This window comes from Micromys minutus (genome assembly GCF_963924665.1).
Source record: "Micromys minutus genome assembly, chromosome: 12".
NCBI classification, from domain to species: Eukaryota; Metazoa; Chordata; class Mammalia; order Rodentia; family Muridae; genus Micromys; species Micromys minutus.
The window spans coordinates 58,794,151-58,819,627 of record NC_137981.1 but is presented as its reverse complement, the minus strand read 5'-3'; the positions used below and the strand labels follow the sequence as shown (position 1 = coordinate 58,819,627).

General features: G+C 47.5%; 1 protein-coding gene across 1 annotated transcript in view; it reads left to right on the top strand.

Moving 5' to 3' along the window:
- MIPEP (mitochondrial intermediate peptidase) overlaps nt 1-25,477 on the top strand; it is a 92,879-nt gene that overhangs the window by 46,086 nt on the left and 21,316 nt on the right. Inside the window, exons 16-18 of the mRNA XM_080926211.1 lie at nt 166-285; nt 20,435-20,556; nt 23,114-23,187. Coding sequence (XP_080782337.1) covers nt 166-285; nt 20,435-20,556; nt 23,114-23,187 — 316 coding nt within the window. The remainder of the gene's footprint in view (nt 1-165; nt 286-20,434; nt 20,557-23,113; nt 23,188-25,477) is intronic.

Sequence of the window (25,477 nt, the reverse complement as noted above, 5' to 3'; positions counted from 1 at the left end):
ACATGTGGTTCAGAGGGTGTCTCAAATAACACATATTTATGTTTGTGAGTCTTTTCAGCTGTGGTTCATAGCTGCCATTCCGGTGCACTTACGACATCTTTGACTGACCACATCTTAAATACAGGATGGACTACCAAAACTAAACAGAGGTTTCTGTCTGCCTAGGTCTTTTATGCCGCCCTGGATCAAATCTACCATGGCCAGCATCCCCTGAAGAAGTCAACCACAGACATCCTCATGGAAACACAGGAGCAGTTTTATGGCTTACCCTATGTTCCTGACACCGTGAGTCTGCATTTTAATCCACCGTGCTGTGAATGCTTTTGTTCCTGTCTCTAATTCACCATCAGTACCTCTTGGAGGACTTGACGTCCCGGCGTTTGTGTTAAAGTTTTCCAGGGCAGATGTGAGGCGCCTCCTACTCCGCGCATTTCTCTTGTCTCTCAATGCTTCCCACATGCCTAGGAACCTAGGATTAGTCAGTATCCTTTTTAGTTTGTTTTACATTACAAATGTGTTTTGAGACTCCTAGCATTCATTGCAGAGAGCTGACATTCATTTCATGCCGGACCTTGTGCCGTGGACCGTGCTCTATTCTGCGTGTCCTCTCTCACTCAGTGCCCTGCTGAACCAGACAGAGGGCAGGACACTGGTTGTCTCTTCCAAGTCCGAGGTGCCTGACCTCTCCTCTCATTTCCTTCTCAAACCAGCCTGATCTTGTGAGTACTTTCTTCTCAGAGGGACCTGTTGAGGTGCTCCCCAGGATTAGATAGTGATGTATTGGGACCGAAAGAGGGATAAACAATAGTTTTCACACACAATGTTAATTATGATGAATTTCATCTATAGTTCTGACCAGCTGAAAAGAATTTTAACTCTATTGGAGAGTTTATATGTGTGTGTGTGTGTGTATGTGTATATATGTATATATTATATATATGTATATATTATATATATATGAATGATATTTTTAATGCCTGTACTATCTTTCTACAGAGAATGATAAAAGCTGACTTGTAAGATTTAATGGGATATGGTTTTAGTCAGAATTCCTTGATCAATATGGGGACATTTCATGTGGTTTACTACATGTTCTAGGTCCTGTCAAAGTGTTTAAAAAACACATCTACCTAAAGCTTACTATCAACAAGATATCACATTTTTCCCCGCATTATCTAAATGTCTCAGGTGGCGTCATTCTAAGACAATTCTATGTGCTTACATGCTTGAGTCTAACAGTCTAACTGTACACAGTTATAAGGATGAGAGACGGTCCAGAAGAGTCAGGGAGTTTAGTTTATAAACACACACTTATTCATTGTGCACGTATGTGTGTGTATGCACGTGTGGCCATGGTGTGCATGGTAGTAGGAGGGCAGCTTGCAGGAGTTGGTTGTCCTCTTTCCCATGGTCCTGGGGATCAAATGTAGGTTGTCAGCAAGCACCTTTATCAGCTGAGCCACCTCACCAGCTGGGGCAGCTCTGGGGCGGGGCCTGTAGCTGAGCACTGTTCACTCTGCACAACAAGCAAGGACTGTGGGAGTTCACACTGCAACCCTGCTTGGGAGGACTGGGGTGTGACCACAGAACTCAACACGCCTGGATTCTGGTCAGTTCATTAATTCTGTGGTATAAGACTTCACCCATGCCACACGAAAATCACATCTCTGTCGCATACTGTACATGAAGTATAAAGCAGGTTGGAGCCCAAATGTGGGAAGTAATGAATGCAGATGCAGGTCCCATGGGCATTGAATGTAAAACAGACAACTGACATTAACTGCATTTAAACTGAAAGATAGAATAATAAGTTTAATATGACGTAAGCCAGCCTACTCTTATAAAAATGGAAAACTAAGATGTAGAAGTAGACATACTTTCATGCACCTGCTTCCTTTTTCCTTCCTTCTTCCTTCCCTCCTTCCTTTTTTAATTGTAGTAAAACACATGAAATTTGATGTGCTAGAAAAGATTATTTTTGAAAGACTTTGAAAGGGCATGAGACACAGGCATGTAGTAAACCACGTGAAATGACCCCCATATTGACCAAGGAGAGCCAAGTACAACCATCTCCCGTTACTGTTTCCCGTCAGTTCCAGTGTCCCGACAGTATCGAGCTGGGGAGGCCTTGTCTTCCCAGGACTGTGACACTGTGGGCAGGAGTGCAGGGTGTGTCCGCCATTGTGAAGAGAGCTTTGGCATTCTCTGCTAACACTGGATGAGGCACTCCTGTGGTCGACATTCCTCCCCCCATGCGATGTAGAGAACATGCCGAGGAGTGGGGTGGAGAAGATTCTAAAGCCCAGGTATTGTCAGCAGGGAAATGCAAAGCACTATACAGGAGAAACTGAGGGACAGAGTGACTGAACCCAGCAGGCATACGCTTCAGTCAAGTAAGTCAAACTAAGTAGAGCTTCCATGCAGAGTTATAGCCATGGAAAACCCGAGCATCTCAGAAGAGGACAAACTCAGGAAGGCTGTGAGGGAAACTGTCCCAGCTAGGGTTCTGCTGCTGTGAGGGGACACCAGGACCAAGAGGCTCAGTCAGGGTTTTCATGGCTGTGAAGAGACACCACGACCACGGCAACTCTTATAGAGGAAAGCATTTCATTGGAGCTGGCTTACAGGTTCAGAGGTTCAGTCCATTATCGTCATGGTGGGAAGCATGGCAATGTGCAGGCTGACATGGTGCAGGAGGAGCTGAGAGTTCTACATCTTGAACAAAGAGACTTTGTTCTACTTTGGGGATAGCTTGAGCATATGAGACCTGAAGCCCAACCCCACAGTGACACACTTCCCCCAACAAAGCCACACCTCCTCTAACAAGGCCACACCTCCTATTAGTGCTCCTTCCTACCAGCCAAGCATTCAAACACATGAGTCTCTGAGGGTCATTTATATTCAAACCACCACCGAAAGCGAGGGAGTCACACACAGTGCAGCTTGCACACTACCCTGGCTCAGGAAGGGGACTGTATATATTACAGTGGTATTTGTGGCTTAAGTCAGTGGATGGCTATGTTGCTGGTGAGTTGATCATTCCACTTTATTAATCAAAATGTATTCTTGCTATTTAGAAAACCTTCAAAATTACTGGAAGGTGACTTTGGTTCCACTGTATTGGGTAAAGGTTAAGAATATGTTTTGAGAGACCCATCCAGGGCACCCTGTGCCATAGCAAAACTGATAGTGGCCTGAACGGGACGGTGCAGAAGCAGATGTGAGTGCTAGGGCTGGGCCAGATGTGCAGGTCGGGCGCTGAGCCAAAGCAAAGGAGACAGAATCCATGGTGTAGCGGCCATATTGGCTAGAAGACAGTGTCATGGTGACTTCATAGTATTTTCCACCAGCTTATTCCCAGGATGTTTGTTTCAGATAGTTTCATTCCATAAAGAATAAAAGTTGAATGATAACCTAGTGAGTATTCGTGGGGCTTACAGAATCTATACAAAGTGTCTGTTACAGAATCTATACAAAGTATCTGTTACAGAATCTATACAAAGTGTTACAGAATCTATACAAAGTATCTGTTACAGAATCTATACAAAGTGGCTGTTACAGAATCTATACAAAGTGTCTATTACAGAATCTATACAAAGTATCTGTTACAGAATCTATACAAAGTATCTGTTACAGAATCTATACAGAGTATCTGTTACAGAATCTATACAAAGTATCTGTTACAGAATCTATACAGAGTGTCTGTTACAGAATCTATACAGAGTGTCTGTTACAGAATCTATACAGAGTGTCTGTTACAGAATCTATAGAGTGTCTGTTACAGAATCTATACAGAGTGTCTGTTACAGAATCTATACAGAGCGTCTGTTACAGAATCTATACAGAGCGTCTGTTACAGAATCTATACAGAGTATCTGTTACAGAATCTATACAAAGTGTCTGTTACAGAATCTATACAGAGTATCTGTTACAGAATCTATACAGAGTGTCTGTTACAGAATCTATACAGAGTATCTGTTACAGAATCTATACAGAGTGTCTGTTACAGAATCTATACAGAGTGTCTGTTACAGAATCTATACAGCGTATCTGTTACAGAATCTATACAGAGTATCTGTTACAGAATCTATACAGAGTATCTGTTACAGAATCTATACAGAGTGTCTGTTACAGAATCTATACAGAGTGTCTGTTACAGAATCTATACAGAGTGTCTGTTACAGAATCTATACAGAGTGTCTGTTACAGAATCTATACAAAGTATCTGTTACAGAATCTATACAAAGTGTCTGAATACTTTCTTTTTTTAGGCAATGGTTACAGATGTGTCTTAGGAATGCTCCTTATGGGGGCTGGTTACTCTTCTTGGGAGTAAAGTCTCAGCCATAATTGGGAGATGCAGTGTGGGGTCACCAGCTTCAAAGCCCAAGTCTCTCCCATGAGACCCTCCGGAAGCTACAGCGCACAGAAAAACAGGTCCACTAGCCAGGGAGGATTTTGCAGACCGTTGTCTAGCTAGCTACCCCTTGGTATGACATGCTTTGGAAAACTGAACTCACGTTACTGTAACTGTTTACATTACTCTGTCTTTGTTCCCTGTGAAATATGGGGCCTGACTCCGAGAGTAAGTCTAGTGGTAGCCTTATTGCAACAGCATCTCATTAATATTCATGTTGAGCACTAAAGCACTTCATAAATAGAAAAAGCCAGTTGCACTTGACTTGTTTTTCCATAGCACTTTTTTGATGCTGGGAATCAAGAAGTCAGTTCAGCTAGTTATAGTGTGATTTTTACATCATAGTCCCACACACAAGCTGATTTTCTGTTGTATTCCATCTGTCTATGGATGGAGTTTTATTGCTTTTTAAAAATATATTTCTATTTGAATATTGTATGTGTATGTGGTGAGACACATGTGAGTAATAATGGGCCCTCAGGGTCTGGAAGAGGGTTTCAGATTCCCCTGGAGCTGGAGGAAGGAGGAGATGTCACAGCCCATGGTGGGTGCTGAGGGCAGAGGCCCAGCAGCCCTCCACAAGGGCCGCGCACACTCCTGACCGAGTCATCTCTCCAGCCCTTGTTACTTATTTTTAGTGACTCAGTCCTCTCCTAAGAAGCTTTCTTTCAAAGGGATTGCACATTTCTTCCATTTTAATCTAGAATGTATTCAGCGTTATGATTTTTGCTTTTCTGGTATTCTAGATCTGTAACTTTATTGCTGTTGTGTTTTGAGACAAGGTCCGTACGCTATCCGGGCTCTCCTGGGGCTCACACACCCCTGCCTCAGCCACTGAAGCACAGAGATTACCTGTGTGCCAACCACCACACCGACTAGGCTTGTGTGTCTGTCTTCGCACTGGTTCTGAAGTTAATGAGGGACATCAGGTCTAGGAGAGACTGGGAGAGACTGTACCTTCCGTCTCTCTCCGCCAGCCTAGCGAGTGTTTTCTGGTGCAGACCGTGAACACACGGCTCCCGAGTGGGCAGGTGTGTGGGTACTGCTTTGTTGTGTCATAGATGGTAAGGCATGGCTTCTGGCACAGCTCTTCTGGGACTAGCAGTATTTCTTTAAAAAAAAAAAAAAAAAAAAGGAGGTGCTTCTCTGGTTTGCAAGAAGTGGCTATAGGTTTTCACATCTTTTTCAAGCAAAAGTGGCCCAGACTCCCTCTGCTGTGCCAGCAAGTGTCCCTGAGTTGAACTGAAATGAAGCAACAGGAAAAGGGAGGTTTGCAGAACAGGAAGGAGAATATCCCCAGAGCCTGGCCCAGCTCTCACTGACATGAACGGGGAACGGCTACTTTGTAGAGAGTAGGCATGTGGCAAGTGTGATGTCACGTGACTGTAGCCTGTCACCATATGTGTACCCCAGGACCTAGGTCAAGACTCCAGCTCTGTGGATTGGGGTGTTACTACCTAGAGATCTCCGAGAATCTGTGGGCGATTGTGTTAGGAAGACGGGGGCAGAGGATGAGCGATAGCACCTCTGGTGTGCAGGAGTGGTCCTCAGAGGAACGCCAGCCCAGCCTGCATGATTGGACATGACCTTTTCCTGGGGACAGCCATTTCTCAATATCAGCAAAACCCCCTAACATCAGACATGCCATTTTCCTTTCTACTTCTGCTCCTGAAAGCCCAACACTGCTCTTTGTTGTGCTAGGGTTACACTGACTAGATGGTGGCTTGAATGTTGTTTATAGAGTGCTTGCTTTGCATGTGGTCTGTGATTCCCACAGAGAACATAACAAATGAAGGCTCACCATACGGTTGTGTATGACCTGAAGGCTTCCCACGTTGGAACTGCTTGACCTGGAAAACAGATTCCCAAACTGACGTTTCTGTGGCCATGGTTGTGTGCCCAGGGGAAGCAGCTGCTTACTTGCCAGTTGGGAGGTGGCATGCCAGAGTGCTGAGCCGTGCTGTGTAGCTGCTACGTAGACTCCGGATGTGTGTACCCAAGTCTCATCCCGTAGCCCGTCTGGTCCTGGAGAGCGAAGGGCTTGTGGAGATGGTTTTGACATAGCCGAGGCTAGCCCGGGACACAGTCTTGCCTCAGCTTCCCCAGTGTGGGGCTTAACAGACATGCACCACAATAACCCACTATGAGATCTTTTTCTCCTGTTCACTTGATAGTTTTTAAGAGCTTTTTGTTGAATTATTTGTGTGAAGAGAACTAAATGCAAATGGGTATTTTGTATTAAAGCATATTAAAATTATCTTCAATTTTTAGTTCTAAATATATAAAGCTTTTCACAGGGAATTCCACAAACGATAGAATGGATTTAATGGTGCTGGGGATAGAACCCAGGCCACCCACGTGTCGGTGAGCGCTGTCCCTAAGCCTCGCCTGAGCCTTGCTTCACTGCTCAGTCCAGTATCAATATGGGCTGGCCTTGCTGCCCATTGTCCCGGTCAGTGACGAGCTTCTCTAGTTGTTGTCATTCTAAAATTATGGATGAAAGGTGACTATAATGAACAGTTACTAAAGCTCTTTTGAAGGAATATATATATTTTTTAATGATTTTTAAAAATAAGGCTGGTGAAAGAAACCCTGAATACCCAGGGTCTTCCTGGGGACGTCTGAAGCCTGCTTTCCACTCTGCTGCTTGCACCTCACACTTGCTCATGATTCTTAAGATTTACTGGGACTCTTTACATGTGTGTGGTGCCTCACACCTGTAAGCCTAGTATTTGGACTGCTGAGGCAGGAGCATTGCTAGGATTGTAAAGCCAACCTGGGCTCAGAATGACTTTCTTTCTCCTCCTCTGTCTCTCTGTCTGTCTGTCTGTCTGTCTCTCGATAGATGAATGTGCATGTATTTATGTGCACACACATATACAAATACAGTCAGACACACACACACACACACACACACACACACACACCTATAAGAGAAGTACTCCAATGACGTTAAATATTTACTCTTCCCTTGGAAGTAGTCAATTTAGATTCTGCAGTAAAGCATTTTCTTGGGACAGTTCGGTCCCCTCCCATCCCTTTGTTTCTGCACACACACACACACCCCCCCCCCCCCCCGAAAATGGCAAATCTCAGTGAGGTAAAGGTCTTGCTTTGGTAGAACTATCTTTGAATATTGAATGTTGCTAAGCAAATGGTAGATGTAAGAAAGCCGTGCTCACTTATCTTTGCTTTCGTTTATCTTTAGTGTAGAGCAGTCTGCTGTGTATCTGGAGACACCTAAGTGGTTAATGGTGTGTTAAATTCCTTTCCTCTTTGGCTACGTAAACAACTGAGAACTTGTTTACCTTGCCTGACATGCTAGATCTACTATGGCTTCGTAACTAAAACACACACGTGCTGTAAACTGGAGCGCCAATCTCACGACTGACTCATTTTCTAAAACCCGCTCTGGCTACGGCTTCTGGGAGAACGGAGCTCTAGTCACCCTTTTAACCATGGGCCGTCTGGGTTGTTCTTAGCGCAGTGTTTTGAGCCAGGTCGCCGGCATTCATGCTATCTATCCTTGGTTTCTGTGATAGTGCTGCAGCTTGCATATAATGAACTGCCCCCAGAATATAAGAGCTTTGTGCTTTGAGCGATGCTCATGTGTTTTTATTCTTAGCATCTTTTATTTCAGTGACCAAGGTCAGTCACAGTGTCAGCCACAGGGGACATACCCAGCACAGGTCCTCTAGAGCTCAGGACACGCAGGGCTCCTGGAAGTACCTGAGGACCTCTGGGCCTTCCTCTAAGCTGCCTGCCTGGATTCTTAAGGGGGCTGCTACTGAGTGGGCATTTTTTTCTGAGTGGGCATTTTTTTCTGAGTGGGCATTTTTTTCTGAGTGGGCATTTTAATGGCATTTTGATTAAGCGTTCATAAGCTGTGAACAGCTCCACAGTGTGAAGAGTTTCTTCAGATGCTTAGCGCTCTACCTAGGAGCAGCTCAGCTGAGAGTGGCAGTTGTGTGTGCCCAGCACGAAGCCCGCAGCCCTGCAGCTCTTGTGGCTCCTTCCACTGTCCTTCCTTTCCTCCCAGGGAGGTGACAATGCACTGACTGCCCCAGCGAGTGGGTGCACAGAGGGCAGCAGAGACACCTCTCCTCACAGACCACCTCAGCCTGCCCCTCCTAAGCTGGGCTTTGTGCAGGGTCCACTCACCCGGGCTTCATGCAGCAGGGCACAGTAAGTTATGAAATGTTCAGATGCTTATCAGTAATAAAATAACCATGCCAGAAATGGCGTGTGGTAGAGCAGCGAGCAGGTTCTCACGGATACTCTCTTATGTCTTCTGGTGAGCATAAGCGTGTTTCTGCTGTTGGCCAACGTCGTTGCGAAGTGGTTGTGGCGAGGCCCTTGCCTCCAGCAGTGCTGAGACACATATCTGTTCTGCATCCTTCACAGTACTCAGTATTGCCAGCTTGCCTCATTCCAGCCTTTCTAGAGGCTGGGCGTCATCCCGGCGTGGTTTGTATTTGGTAATTCTCCGAGCGTTTGCAGACCACTTGGTTGTCTATCATCTGACAGACTCCAATGGGAGACTGCAAGCTGGGCGGGGACATGAGAGAAAGGGACCACTTGGCAGTGGTGATGGGGGATAAAGGATTGTGTTGAGGTGTGAGGACTCTAGGGAGTATTGAGAACACAGACTCATGGGAGGTCAAGGGTCAGGGTAACTGATGGTGAGCTGAGATGCTTGTTGCAGGACGTTTCGGTCCACGGTTGGGGAAGTGAGAGCTGGGCAGTGGTCCAAGGAGCAAAGCAGGGTGATCTGGAACACAAAGGCCTGCCTCCATCTCTCCAGACCTGTGACACACAGGCAGGGCTTGGGAGAAGGAAGCCATCATTAGAAAGGTTGTCATATTTTCAGTGGACTCTGGTTAAGGGAATAGTCAAAGATGGCCAGTGAAAATAGATTGGTTTTGCCAGTGACTGGATTTTCGAGAGCTTGGCAGAAGACAAGGAAATAGAGAAGAGGTTGGAAAGTGGGATGCTTGACACTCAGAGACCAGCCAGGTGGCTGGCCTGTCTCAGTGATACTGGGAGAAACGGCTCAAGACGGTGGGTGGCCCCTGTCGATGATGGTTGAGAGCCCACCTGATGTTGGAGGGATGGGACGGAATGGGGTGAGCCTGGCCTGGGCCTTCCCATTCTGACACTGGGAGTCAGAAAGGAAGCACAGAAACGAGGGTTTTTTAGTTTGCAAGGGGCGGTCACAGGAGCCATGTATGTGCTGAGTGTCCCAAACTGAAGCTGTGTTACAGGAACCCACAAACTGAGGATTGAGTATCTGGCCCAAGGTGTCACCGACCGTGTTGGTCCAGAAATATGCGGTAGCACTGGGCTGGGCTTCTCTTGTACTGGTTTACTTTCCCGGAACAAAGACAGTCGAACAGAAGCATCTCAGATATGGTGAAGCATAGGCCAGTGGTGAAAGGCAAGCCTGTGTCATTTACCTGTTACTGAGTTGGCTCTGTGTATTTCGTACATAATATACACTTATATAATTGTCATTCAAACGTGAAAATCGTCCAACTTTTCTACCACTCAGAATGAGCTTGGAACAACACAGACCGCTGCGTTTGTGTGTCAGTGTCACTGAACGCCAGCTTTGCTGTACTGGGCCGGGTATCTGTTCATAAATGTGTGTACAGGTTCGGCCTGAAGAGCTTATATACCCATCTAGCCAGTAGGGATTCATGCCGAAGAAATATAAATAAAACTGTGGATTCTCATGTGTGCACCGTGGCCACCAAGGCTGCCCTTAGGCCTCTTGGGACAGCGCCACGCGCCTCCCTCTAGCGTGGGGTCCCTGGAAACGGTGGCCGTGTGACTGTCCCAGTGGAGATGTGTGAACAGAAGTGATACAGACTGCTACCTTGGTAGTGGCCCTGAGAGCTGCCGTACCATCTGTGCCCCCGTTGCCACTGTAGAGTGTGAGAGTAGAGCTGTCCTCGGCAGGCTGTGGCCCAGGCTGTAGTGTGAGAGTAGAGCTGTCCTCGGCAGGCTGTGTGTGGCCCAGGCTGTAGTGTGAGAGTAGAGCTGTCCTCGGCAGGCTGTGGCCCAGGCTGTAGAGTGTGAGAGTAGAGCTGTCCTCGGCAGGCTGTGTGTGGCCCAGGCTGTAGTGTGAGAGTAGAGCTGTCCTCGGCAGGCTGTGTGTGGCCCAGGCTGTAGTGTGAGAGTAGAGCTGTCCTCGGCAGGCTGTGTGTGGCCCAGGCTGTAGTGTGAGAGTAGAGCTGTCCTCGGCAGGCTGTGGCCCAGGTTGTAGTGTGAGAGTAGAGCTGTCCTCGACAGGCTGTGTGTGGCCCAGGCTGTAGAGTGAGAGTAGAGCTGTCCTCGGCAGGCTGTGTGTGGCCCAGGCTGTAGAGTGTGAGAGTAGAGCTGTCCTGGACAGGCTGTGGCCCAGGCTGTAGGGTGTGAGAGTAGAGCTGTCCTCGGCAGGCTGTACCCAGGGAGCCAGTTATGTTATCGGTCTGGCTTTGACACGGCCTGACTCGCAGCCCCTGTGGTGAAATGAGGCGCCACTCTCAGTATCCACAGACTACTTTTGAGGCTAGTGGAAATAGGGATTTACAGATGTGGTTTTTGAATTTGGGGGGAAGGCTAAGGACCTGAACCTGGTCTCCCCGCTCCTAACTGCGTAGGCTGCCCAGTTTGTGTGAGTTTGCTGCCGCAGCCAGGTGGCTAAGACCCGAGGTTCAGATTGGTCTTGCAGACGGTTCTGCCGCACTTTACACATGTGCCAGGCCCACTGTGGTTCTGTTGTGTACGGAGTGGAGTGACTGTGGTTTCCCAGGGCTTGCCTTCCTGTGGGGTTTGTGCTTTACTTCAGCCCAGAGGCCACCCCAGAACTTTATTCTCTTGGTCCCAACTCACGTTTAATTTCTAGAAGGCCTGCAGGTGACCCTGTGGCACAAATGTCTTTGTGCTCGAACCACTTTAGCGAGCACTCACAAGGACAGCCGGACAAAGGTGAGCACAGCTTGTTCACGTGGCACAGGCCTCATGCAAGGCTTTTTGCTTGATAGCCCTGATTATTCACTTCAGTTCTGACAGTACCAAACTTACAGCTTTTTGCCTGCAACCTTTTTATGACCTGTCAAACGGACACCTTTCCTGGTGACCTTTTCCTGTCTTCATATAGAGAAAGTGAGAAGAGTCTGTCTGCTCTTGATTTCCCGTATTTGGGTTGATCATCTTGTTCCTACTGATTTTTATAGGAACATTACTATCTTACTCTTTGATAAGTATTTTTCATATTTATTGAGTCAGCTTCTTTCATAATTCTCCTAATATTCGAAAAGCTTTATTTTGTTGGATCAAATTTTTCTCTGTCTTGTTAGTTTTGATAAGAGCCACCAGAGTTTTCTCATGGTCTCTAGCATGCTTGCAACATGCTTATTAGCATTTCACAACCCTGTCTGAAAAACAAGGACCAAGACTTTAGTTACTATTATTGTTTGTGTGTCTGCATGAGTGGGTGCATGTGTGTGCATGTGTGTGCATGTATGCATGTGTATGTGGTGTGTGTGTACATATGTGTATGTGTGTGTGTGTGTGTGTGTGTGTGTGTGTGTGCCCTGTGAGCGCCCTGTGAGCACAGTGCTCACAGAGACCAGGAAGAGGACTAATTGACTCCTGTAGCTGGGGTTACAGGCAGTTGTGAGCAGCCTAATGTGGATCACATTAGGTCACACTTGAGAGTCACACTCGATCCTCTGGAAGCTCTGCGGAGTCAGCCCAGACTTCATACAAAGTGTATGTCCATATCTTGTTCTGATGCTCTTAGGATTTTATTTGTTTACTCTCAGATCTTGATTGGAATAGCTGTTGGTGTGAGTTTTGAGATTTGGGGCTGACTCTGGTTTCCCTAACGTTTGTTAATATCCGTTTCCCCGTTTGCAAAGGTCTCCTTCGTTAGGACTTCGCATACTGTTTGTGTGTAATTGTGTTTGTCCCACTGTTCTGTCTGCTCCTCCCACACCAACGTGGACTTGTAATGTTCTTAGACGTCACTCTTGTCATCTACTTATGTGTTTGATTTTTTATCTATTTTCTTCTCTCTCTCTCTCTCTCTCTCTCTCTCCCTCTCTCTCTCTCTCTCTCTTTAAACTAGTTCTGGCTAAATAATATTTTTGCTGTCTTTTCTAAGGTTTGCATGTTTCCATCTGTCCTAGACTTGTACAGATTGCTTGAACTTTGAAAATAAGGCTTAAACAATAATTAAAAAAGATGCTCATCGTTTTTATGTTTATGGTTTTAATGGGATGTCTCTTGTTTGACCCACAGTTTAGAAGGAGACGAGGGACGAGAACATCCCAAGCGTAGGGTGGCATGCTCTAATGTTGAAAACAAGCCTGAAGGAGTAGTGTGGGGGTACAGTGTCATCCAGAGCACCCACTACAGACATAGAGGGTGGAAGAAGGCATGATGTAATGCAGGAGTCATGTGGCGTCTAGAAAGCTAGCATCCCGTGGTCTGGGTCAAGTGTGTGTGTCAGGTCTTCTTGTCCATGTGAGCATCATATACAGGCAGTTGGTATTGCCAGTGTGACAGGACCTAGGAGATAAACCTCTGGGCATATCTCTAGAGTGGGTGAGTTTATGGGGACAGAGCCACCCTAAGTGTAGGGAGTACCATCCTAAGGGCTGAGGTTCTGGACTAAATACAAAGAAAAGACCTGAACCCCAGAGTTCATCTCCCTCTACTTCCTGACTGCGATGCTGCCAGCCCTTCATGTTCCTGCTGCCGTGGCTTCCCGACCACGCCCCACCACACCCTCAGACTGTGAGTCAGAATAAACCCCTTCTTCCTGAAGTTGTTTGTGCCAGGTGTGCTGTTGTAGCTGATTCAACGTGAAATCGTGGTGCTGCTGACGTATGCGTCCATGATGCAGCACGGCTGATAGGCTGCGGAGGCAGCAAGGTACAGCCTGAGAGGGGCGTGTAAATAATAAAAACAGTGCGGGACATCGAGGGAGGCAGCAAGGTACAGCCTGAGAGGGGCGTGTAAATAATAAAAACAGTGCGGGACATCGAGGGAGGCAGCAAGGTACAGCCTGAGAGGGGCGTGTAAATAATAAAAACAGTGCGGGACATCGAGGGAGGTGATGGTACGCTGACTGGCCAGCCTCTTGTCCTTGGAGATTTGATAGCTGACTCTGCTTTTAAGAAGAGCCACTGCCAGGCTACCAGAGGTCCCATTGCATGCCCAGCTAGTCATTTAAGTGACCATATGGCAGGTTCGTGTCCTTCTCGTGGCCTTTTATGACCACGTGTTTAAGTAGTTTGCCTCCGCCACACCTTGGAAGTGTGGAGACTAGTGAGAAGGGCTGCTGGGATGGCCGCTGTCTTTAACACCCTGTCCTCAGATCCTGGCTTAGCCTGGACGCAGTCTCTCTTTTCACTGTGTTTGTTTTCCTCTGTCTCCAGGAAGCTTTGAAATAGTCTCTGATTTATGGGGAGCGAAAAGTGAACTGAACTTTCTCAGATCATGTAGAAAAAAACTCAGACACTTAAAAGCCAGAAACAGCACAGGGAATGATTTATACAATTGCAGCAGAGACCGTTTTCCAGTTACCGAGTACAGTCTAAATACCTCCACGTCACTGGGCCCTTTAAACGGAAACAAGGGCAGTCTGTAAAGCAAGCACTTTACGTCCTCAGAACCCCTTCTAGCTCACTTTCCCTCTCCAAACCTAGCTTAGCCCACAAACGGCTGAATCAGTCGCATATTGAACTAAAAGCAAAGACAGAAACCCGGAGAAGATTGGGGAGAACAGAGTGTGTCTCCGCGTTAGCTGAGGACCACGGCACCGGGCGCCGACCGGGCGCCGTTGAGCCGCTCGGGGCAGCATCACCTGACCGCCCAGCAGCGCTGTACCTCGCTGATCTCGCTCGGCCGTTTTCACGGTTCTCAGCCCGGATGCTTGACCTGGACCATCTTCTAGTAACTTCTCACTTGAAATTTCTTTTTTTTTTGAGTGTCAAAAGTCTTTGTCACTTTTAATACATGAAAAAGACTTGCAGCCAATAGCAAACGCCCAATTAAAAGGAAAACCTTCAAAGGTGCATTCATATTTATCACAAGAGTAACATGAGTGGCTGAGAGCAGAAAATATTTAATTTCATAGCAAAGGTTGTCACTGGACAATATTGGGTCATCAAAAATTCTGAAATGACAAGCAGTTACCAACAGTTCTTACTAGCACCATGTTCCTGTCATTCAGCTTCCCCCACAGCCATGAGTTTGTGAGAAGAAGACAGCCAGCCCTCCAGTTGCTACCTCAGGAGTCTGAATTGGTCCTTCACGACAACTTGTGACGTGCACTGTTGTTGCTAGGCCGTACAGCTGAGAGAGATTAGCTAAACAAGCTTTGCAACCGAGCGTGACTGTGTTCTCTTTAGGAGAGAGTCAGAGAGCCACTTGTGGCGAGGAGCAGTGGAGGCGGCCGGGGGCCCTGGGACGCCATGGTCCCGTTGGATGCTAGGCAAACATGGGTACCAGAGTGCTGGCTGCAGAGGGCCACGGAGGCCTTTCTGTGTGCCTGCTTCCCGATGACCTTTCTCTCTCTTCCTTGGTTGTGATGCTTTTCTTATTTAAGCATTTTGACCTAATGCTAAAACAAAGTGTCACAAGCCCAAAGTTGCCCTGACTATACACTCTGCTAATTTCCTTCTCTCTGTTTCTATCAGAGCTAGGCATGGCCTCCTGTTTTGTTTTCACAAACCACTAATGTATAAACACCACAGTTTTAAAAAATTAGTATTAACTGCTTTGCCCATGATTTTGTTTTCCAGCAGTAAGTCATGAAGTGTTTTTCAGACAGATCAGTTTTAGACCTAAATTATTTAGAAAAATCTCACCACAGCTCATACCTGGTCTCAGCATTCCTGTTTTCCTCGTGTGCTTTATGTCCTTTGACAGACATTGCCCAGGACACGTGACCAGAGCACACACGGTAGGACGTGGTGGTGAGAACTCTGACATGGTGGGCAGAAATGGTGAAATGGCGGTCCATCTGGACGATGTCATTTTCACTTTGACGTTAGCCTTTGTTAACCGTGGCTTGGGTTATATCTGCGGAGAGGTTAGTCCTGGAGGCCATGCGGCCCTTAGGGTTCAGGTTGGTGAGCGAAGTCCTATAGCAGCAGGGATGAGCTGTGAGGAACAACTGTGGCTTCAACATGGAAGGTGACTGTGTGTATCTGTGTGTGTGTGTCTGTGTGTGTGTGTGTGTGTGTCTGTGTCTGTGTGTCTGTGTGTGTGTGTGTGTGTGTGTGTGTGTGTGTCTATGTGTATGTATGTGTGTGTGTGTGTCTGTGTCTCTGTGTGTGTTTATGTGTGTGTGTATGTGTGTGTGTGTGAGTGTGTATGTCTGTGTGTGTGGTATGTATGTGTGTCTGTGTGTATTTCTGTGTGTGTGGTGTGTGTGTGTGTGTCTGTGTCTGTGTGGTATGTATGTGTGTCTGTGTATATGTGTGTGTGAGTGTGTGTATGTCTGTGTGTGTGGTGTGTATATGTGTCTGTGTGTGTGTGTGTGCCTGTGTGTATGTGTCTGTGTGTGTGTATGTCTGTGTGTATGTGTGTCTATGTGTGTTTGTCTATGTGTCTGTGTCTGAGTGTGTATGTGTGTCTGTGTGTATGTGTGTGTGTGAGTGTGTATGTCTGTGTGTGGTGTGTATGTGAGTCTGTTTGTGTGTGTCTGTGTGTCTGTGTGTGTGTGTGAGAGTGTGTATATCTGTGTCTGTGTGTATGAGTGTATATGTCTGTGTGTGTGGTGTGTGTGGTGTGTGTCTGTCTGTGTCTATCTGTGTGTGTCTTTGTGTGTGTGGTGTGTGTATGTGGTGTGTGTGTGGTATGTGTGTGTCTGTGTGTGTGTGTCTGTGTATGTGTGGTGTGTGTGAGTGGTGTATATGTGTGTCTATGTGTGTGTCTCTGTGTCTGTGTGTGTGTGTGAGTGTATATATCTGTGTCTGTGTGTATGAGTGTGTATGTCTGTGTGTGTGGTGTGTGTGGTGTGTGTCTATCTGTATGTGTCTGTGTATGTCTTTGTGTGTGTGGTGTGATATGTGTGTGTGTCTCTCTGTGTGTGTGGTGTGTGTGTGTGTGTGTGTGTGTGTGTGTGTGTGTGTGTGTATGTGTTGGTCTATGGAAATGAATCTGAGACTCCAGAAGTAAACCCATTCATTTATGTTCAGTTTATTGATTAAAGACTGCTAAGACTTTAATTGGGAAGATACTTGTCTTTTAGAAGAATAGTGATGGTCAGCTGGATGCCCACATGGGAGGGTGAATTTGAACTCCTGCTTACTATTGTACAGAAAGACTTACTTAAAACAGTAGCTCGGTTCAGGGCTAAAACTAAAGAAGACGTGGGTCCACATAGTCTTCCCCTTAGATTAGACAATAGTTTCTAAATTTGATACAAGCAGAGACCACCGCATGTCACAGGACACCAAGAGGATCCTGCACTGGCTGCCTGCAGCAGGCTTGCAGGTGACAACACCATGGGGACTTGTTTTCTTCCCTAAAAGCACAGGAGAGCCCCATGAGGCAGTGTGATGCTGTCACATCTGCAGGGGAAGGTTTAGGGAGGACGTCGCACGTAGCAGAGTCACCATGCACCATGGCATCCTCCTGTCTGCAGTGGGTATGTAATAACCCCAGGCCAGCTCATCGGGTCAGACTGTCACTGTAGACGCCCATAGTGTCTAGCCAGCCACCATCAGACTCCTGTCCTGTTCCTGCCGGATTGTATGAGTCCAGACCTAGACCAGCAAGTGCCCCTGGCTAAGTGGCAAAGATCCCTGCGCTCTCACACAGCCTGCGACGTTTCAGTGAAAGGTCGTCTCATAGTGAATGTTAGCTAACACATCCATACGTATCACTGGAAGTGAAATGATGTGTGCTACATTTGATAGGAAAATCAAGAGACACGACAGGTTCCATTATTCAACCCTGTCACACGGCTGGGGAGTGCTGAATGCACAAGTCCCTCATCCAAGTTCCAAGGAGGACAATAGTAAACAACCTCACTGCCCGGCGTTCTAGACGGCTGTGGAGTTACAAAGGACAGCGAGAGCCCTGCGGCCTCTACTCAGTTCTCTGGCAGGTCACAGTGTCACAGTGTCCCTGCTTGCACTGCGCTGCTTCACCAGAGATGGGATCCTTAGCCTCTGCCCACCCTCAGCTACGGCGAGAGTCAGCCTGGCCAGTGCGAGCAGTCACACTGCTGGCCCTGCAGTGCTGGTCATGAAACTCTGAGGAAAGATGAGACGTGTGCGCTTCGATAAATACCTCTTAAGAAGATTTAAGAGAAATGACGCCTCATCCCAGAGCCTGGCAGCCTCACCCCAGAGTAATGTCGAAAGAAATGGAAACGGGAGCTTGGTATGAGGTTGATTAGCGGGAATCTGGTAACTGTTCAGACAGCACTGTAATTGCTGGTCTTCCCGTGAGCTTACGGACCTCAGATGAAAGGTGGTTGGCAAGCATGATTTCTTACTGTGCCTTGAGGTAAACGGAGGGCTTATAACCAAACTCAAGGCTGTAATTAGAGAGCAAGAGGCAGAAAGGCTGCGCTCCACACACCTGATGTCTGTCTTGTTCTGAAAGTGCTCGCTTTTATTGAGCTATTTATATGGACTTAACTGTGAGTTAAAACTAAGGAACCTAGATGTCAGCTCAGTCAGGCTCTGCTGAAGTATGTCTGCTCTTCGAGCGAGAACTTCAGTACTCATCAAGAACCTACACTACACACCCGCTCCCACCCCACCCGAACCCCAGCCATGACTGTGTAGCTAGTTCTGCAGGTCACCAGGACAAAAGACAAAGCCCCTCAGCCCCTGTGCTGCTGGTCCTGGGAAATGCTGGGAGTGGGTGTCCTGATGAAGTGTCATCACTGAAGCAGCAGGCCACAGTCTGTTGGAAGCCTCATCGCACCACAGCCCAAATAAGGCAGGCTGGGCAGAACTGTGTGCAGGTTTTAAATGGATTCCCGAGGGCCACCCTTTTGGCTAAAAGTGTAGCTAGTCAGAGCTGTACTGAAATTTGACCACAGGTGGTCCTGGGCTATTTGGCTTTTCTGTTAAAGCCACTGTTGAATGGTGGGAAGTTGGCGTGTTAGTTAAGTATTTGCTACATGAGTGGGTAGACCTACATGAGAAGCTTGCTTGGCAGTACATGTCTATCACCCAGTGGTGGGAAGGTAGAGACAGGAGGACCCAGTAGTCCATCCGACTTGGTAGCTCAGGGTAGTGAGAGACGCCGTCTCAAAAACCAGGGTGGCAGGCAGCTGCGGAAGACGCCTGATGTTGACGTCTGGACTCTTCATGCATGTGTACAAGCATGTGCATGCACACACATGCACACACTCACACCCTACCTTATCTAAACCAGAACTGTAGTTAGGTTTACCCCTTTTGCCTCGCTGCCACAAGGGGCTTAGGTTGCAAAAGGTTGAGGGACTGAGTTTCTAGCACAGCAGCAGTATAGCCTTCCATTGGCCTCTGGCAGCCTCTTCATGAACTCCTCCACTGCTGTGCCTGGAGGAACAAGGGTCTTGTGCTAGGTAGAGAGCAGGCCCAGTCACTGACAGGACCCGGGAAGGCAGCAAGTGCTCATGTGTCGTTTGAGTGCTGGCCTGGAGGTCTCGGAGTCTTGTTCTGACTGGCTCTGTGCCCCACGGGAGGGGGTGTTGCTCTCACAGATGGTTCCACAGGACACCCTGCTAGGGAGACACGAGATAAGACCTTCTCACAGTGTCTGCCTTACTTCTGTAAAAGGGGAGTGGACAATGGAGATTATTGCGTATCTTTGCCACGTGGCCCAAGCTGACCCGGATCCTCATGCATACCTTCTGACCAGTCCTGGCAGAGTAGTTACCTCAAAAGACGTGTGCAAGACTGTAACTAGTACGCGATCTTAGCCTTAGAACTGTGAGCTACACACGGGTGCAGAGTGACCTCAGACGACCATGCCTCTGTGATGGGGGAGCCATCCTTTCAGACAGCAACTACTAAGTTGCAAGAATTACAGTTTGTTTACACTTTATTTCCCAGGGAATAGAAGGCTTGATAAGGAATTATTCTACGAGAAAAAGGCCTGTTTCTTTTTTTAAAGTATTTTAGGTCAGATAAAATACATGCTTGAAGAAAGTGTAAAATTGTGTCAGAAAGCCAGGTGGTAGTGGTGCACACCTTTAAACCTAGCACTCGGGAGGCAGAGGCAGGGGGATCTTTTGAGTTTGAGGCCAGCCTGATCTACAGAGTGAGTTCCAGGATAGTCAGAGATACACAGAGAAACCCTGACTCAAAACCCACAAACAAGATTGTGTCAGAAAACTTAAACCCTAAGTGTGTCCCCTGGGACAAGGTCGGAAATGCTGTCCAGGGAACTTATGCCTGTCCTGCCCTCAGAGTGGACGTGCTTTCTATGGCGTTGGTAGAAGTCTCCAGCGGGCCCATCGTTCTTTCTTAAGGGAACTTCTCATATGTCCTCGGAGCAGATGCCCACACAAACTGTCCTGCAGGTGCCCACGATTGGGCTGGCCCCGTGCCTCTGTCGGCCCCGTGCCTGTCGCTGCTCCTGTTGCTCCCATTTGGTTGCCCCTCTACCCGTCTGCCATGATCCTACAGCGACAAACATGCTCTTCCCCAAGAACCCAGGTTTGGTTCCCAGTACCTATGATGATGTTCACAACCTTCTGTAACTCCAAATTCCAGTTCTGACCTCTGGGCGCCGGGCATGAATGTGGTGCAGGTACGTGCAGGCAAAACGCCCACACATAAAACTAAATACAGCCACATTGTGAGGTATTGACTTAGAATGTCAGTTTCTTCAGACACAGCTAAGGGGACACAAGTGAGCCCAGTCTACAGATATGACAGTACTGATGTTGTGAGTGACAACTCTTTGAGGCAGGATTTAAAAGGACACATTTGAGCTTTGTGTATCTGCAGCGTTGGGTCCTCTTGGATGCTTTCTCAGCCCCTGTGCTGGTTTCTGTCTTGGCAGGCCTGGCAGCTGAGGTTCAGCCACCTTGTGGGATATGGTGCCAAGTACTACTCATACCTGATGTCCAGAGCTGTGGCATCCATGGTCTGGAAGGAGTGCTTCCTACAGGATCCTTTTAACAGGTAACAAGGGTGGGAATGGGATTCATGAAACCATCTTTTACTAGGCCTCTCTTTCCAATGTGCCCTTCTGCCTCCTGGTGTGACCACGAACATTCCGTCACTGCAGCTCTGAAGTCCTCTGTGCGACTTCCCTGGTGTCCTCATGTGTAGAAGAGCCCAGCATCCGCACAGAGTAGTTCTACGTTGTCTTCCACCTGGGGCTTCCCCAAGGCTTTCTTACAGAAGCCTAGGCACCTAGAGTTCCAGGCTGAAGTACACCCTTATTCCTCTTGTTTGTTTGTTTCTGGAAATGGCCCTTATTCCTGCTTGAGTGCCTTCTTTGTCTGGGGAAGTTGTCCGTACAGCAAATGGGCAGTCCCGAGGAGGGGCGCTGCTCCCCTGTTCACGCTGACTGGAGGTCCTTTCCTGAGAGCAGCACAGTGGCTGCGTAGGCCACCACACCACTCCCTGCCGTCTGCTGGGCCCCATGAACCCTCATGTGTCAGTCATCAGGATGACCAGTCATTTAGATCAGCATTGGCCATGTTGACAAAATGCTCAAGACTTTCTGGACCACTCTCAGGAGCCACAATGTCAGTAGATTAGCCACAAGCATGCCCTTGTAAGAATACCAAGTCCACTCCTTCCCAGAACATGGCCAGCCCCAGCGACAGACATGCAGGTGAGTGCTAGCGGCCTGTCTTCTAGCCACAGGGATAAAAGAATGGGGCATCTTATGCTTTGTCTCAGCTTGAGTTCCTCCTGGTGTCCTCACGGGACCTTGTAACACTAGGAGCCCAGAGGATCTGTGGCTCTGGCTTTAGCATCCTTAGAAGGATCTTCCTTTGAAAGCAAACCAGTAATTACAGCCTTGATGTCATAGCCGCTTAGAGCACTTTATCTCACCACCACCCAAGTGAGACATCCGGACACGCTTAGGCACTTCCAGGAGATGGTTATCACCTCCGCAGCTTTGCCTGTCAACACACAGTCTTCCAGAAGCTTGGGGAGCGTGGGGGTGACAACACATGAGAAAGAAGAGCCTCTGCGTACCCCACCACATCCCCTTGTCCCCACATCCTCAACCCATACCTCTCTGCCTTTCCAAAGTTTCACCAATCCAGATAACCTCAGAAGTTAATAATCACATTCAGGTCCAGGATCTTTTCAGCCTGGACCTAATGTCATAGGACTTTTTACTGTTTTCCACACCTTGGTACCCACATTTTATTTTGTCTCCTGCCCTTTGCCTTCTGCAGACACTTGGTCTGCTTTACAGACTAATAATTTCCAAAGCGTCCACAGCCAAACTTGACTACAGTAAATCAGCTTCAGGGATGGCAGCACTTCACTGAAGATTTCTATAAAATGGACAAAGCATCATCTCATTTGAAAGAACTATACTAGGAAAACCACATGCTAATAAAAACGTATCTCCAAATATTTCTGTGCTGGTTATATGTGAATTCTTGCCTAGACATGTAGCTGCATTTTTATAATCATGTAAAAGTGAGCCTGTAAAAGTACTCTCTGGACTAGGAAATTCCAAAACTCTGTTAAAGAGACCCTTTTTCTTTCTCTTGTTGTATTTGGTTTGGTACAGACTGCCTCAGGACTCATGACACTTTCTCCTCGGCCTCCGGAGTTAGGCTTACAGATCTTCACTAAAGGATTCTTCTAACCGAGAGCCAGACTCTGGCACTCAGGACCCCAGAACAGAGGAATGTCAGGGGAGGTCACAGGGGAGGGCTTTGATTTGGGGGAAGGGTGCTGTCTCCCCTGGCCAGAAGGAGGGACACTATCTCCTCTTCCCCACACCAAGGCCAGAGGTTGGCCAAAGCCTCTTTACACCTTGCTCTGAGAAGGCCCTGCCTCTGTGTAAGTTTCCTGCTTTGCCTGAGTGTTCATGCCACTCAGGAGACAGAGACAAGCAGATCTTTTTGCGTTTGAGTCCAGCCTGGTCTACAGGGTGAGTTCCAGGACAGACAGGGCTACACAGAGAAACTTTGTCTCAAAGAACCAATGTAATTTATTTTATATGCAATACTTTATCTTATGTATATTATACATAAAATGGTACTGAAGTCCGGGTCCCCAGCACCCAGGTGAAAAGCCAGACGCAGTGTCACAGGCCTGCAGTCCCACACCAGGAAGGTGTACATGGGTACACCCCAGCTCACTAGCCAGGGAGCCTTAGAGTCGGTGAGAAACTCTCAAAAACTAAGCCGAAAAGAGTAGTTGAAGTCACCTGATGCCAACATCTGACCTCCACATGCCTGCACACATACTTACATACTCACCTACATGCACGTGTACTTCATGAACACATACACATTCATACACACAAGTCAGAGACACAGTTACCTATTACACTAAAAAAAAATAAGAGTTAGGATGAAAATAATATCAGTTCAGGGCTAAGTGTATAGCTCAGTGTAGATCAATTACCTTAGCATGTTCAAAGCCCTGGGTTCAGTTGCCAGCAACACACCAGAAACAGTACCTAATCTCATTAAAGTGTAGGTGGCTGTGTTAAAAGTACAGTTGAGCAGTGTGGATAATAGATTCTCTTCCCCAGGGCTGCCGGGGAGCGCTACCGCAGAGAGATGTTAGCCCATGGTGGGGGCAAGGAGCCCACGCTCATGATTCAAGGTAAAGTACAGCCCACACCGCCACTTCTGGGGTCAAGGGTGTGCTTTTAATCTCTATGGGTTGTGTGCTGTGGTGTTAGCCTTCAGAATGTTGGTAACACTCTAACAGAAATGGCTTACCTGAAGTCCCAGAGAATGTGCGAAGGGTTTGTTTTTATTTGGGTTTTGCTATTGTTTTAGCTTAAAGAGTTCATACATTTATCCCCTTTTGTTGTTGTTCTGAGAAATCCAAAGCTTAAGGTTAGAGATTTGGTCTGTTAAATAACTAGAACCTAATTAAAGTATCTTTTTATAGTATCAAAATTCTTTTGTTTTCCTCTATGATTGACAAACGTTAATTTATGTTAATTCTAATTGTAGACAGAGCTGACTGTAATGAGTTTTCATGGAATATTCTCACAAATATAGCAAGAGGTGCTTCTTAATAGATACTCTCAAGACACTGACATTTATAATATAGCTAGCTAAGCCTTTGGCTGTTAAGAGACATTGCCTAGGACATTACTCCCAGTGTTGGGGACGCACTGTTTCACTGTGGCCACCGAGTGGGTCCTGGTAGAAGTGTCTCCTCTTCCTGAGTTCACCGGTCCTGTGCGTAGAAATGAGTGCCAGGCCCGTAAGCTCCGGGGCTAAGGCTGCCCTGCTCCTGAGAGTTGGCATGCACCTCATCAGCCTGTCTGGGCTGGTTGGATCGTTGAGGTGCTGCTCTAGGCACCCTTTGCCCGATGCCTGGCGGCATTACGGTGTTGTGCGTCAGTGAGCATCCCCAGGTCGCCTGCTTTCAATGAAGAACATATGCTAATCCTGCCTCAGTGTCCTTCTTGCTTCCCCTGACCCTTCTTGATCTTTGCTACGTCTGGAATTGTTCCTGTGTGACATTTTTCTCAAGATAGCATCTGCCTCTGTGGCCCTGACTGGCCTATGACTTTTGAACCGAAGCCGCTCCCTCTCCTTCGGCTTCCCGGATGGCTGGCCCTGTAGGCACGCACGGCCACATGCCTTGCTAAAACTGTTTTAAAGGGTTCTCACATGGTAGTTAATTGAACCTCCCTAGTAATCTTTTGAGGCAGGAACTGTTATTATCTGCATTTTATGGACGATGGAAGAGGCCACGTTCCTCCCCCTATTAGGAGCAGTGCATAGTCAGAATTCAAACCCGGAGCTTGAGCAAATACCAAGCTTTTCTGGAGGAGCAGGCTGCAGGCACAAGGGGAATGAATTGGCCCTGATATTAAACAACAGATACATACTAGCAGCATGTAGTCCTGTGCAGACGGCCTGGTTCAGTGGAAGCTGCTGAGGGTGATGGATGGCTCGTGATGTCTGTGCTTCCCTGGGCCCTAAGTGCTGTCCTCATATGGATATTAATTTCCAGGCCATTCAGCAGAAGTCAGAACTCCCTTCTGTTCTTGGTGCTCTTGACGGTTCTGCTTTTTCACTCTGCCTCTGACCATACAACATCTTCCTTGCACAAATTCGGTGCTTTATCTGAAACCTAAAAATCATTACTTTTTTACACCCAAGTTCCTATTCTCTTGAGAGAGAACCGCCAGTAGACCGCCTCTGCTGTACAATATTTCTCCTCATGTTTTCCTCAGGCACTACTATTGATTCATAAGATTTATTGCATGAATGTGTGGTCTGCAGAGAGGTCACAGCATCTGTTGTCACTCAGCAGTTGCATTTTTGACACAAGACCCACAGTGGCTTCTCACTTTCTTTTATGCTCTCAGCCTGCACCTGAAACCAGGATGTCATTGACTTTGGGGCACTCCCGGCTTAACCGGTAGAGCTGCTGAGCTTTGTGGAGGCCATCTTCACCCGGCTCTTGTCCCACGCTCCTGGAAGAATGCAGAGGGCAGAGCACCTGAGTTCACGTGGGAGGTGCTTAAATAGCACTCAGGATTGACACAGACAAGCCTGGCACGGGACAAGACTCTATAAAGCAGATGGACAGGGGGCGTCTAAATGAAACTGGTTTGAACTCTCAGTAGCAGGGCTATGCTACCCAAGAGAAGCTCTGGTAAGTGTTAAAACTCAAAAGCTTTTTGGGGTAGGTACGAGGTTGTGGTGGAGTTTCTGGGTACAAGCATTGAGCAGTACCTTGCAGAGTTACCATCAGAAGAAGCAGAAGCAGATGGTCTCCAGACTCCAGCAGGTCTAGGCCATAGAAGCAACCCCAGGGACAAACCTGGGGTGGTGATGGCGGCGGCGTGTGTGTGTGTGTGTGTGTGTGTGTGTGTGTGTGTGTGTGTGTGTGTGTGTGTCTGTGTGCACAGCTGCAGTACAGG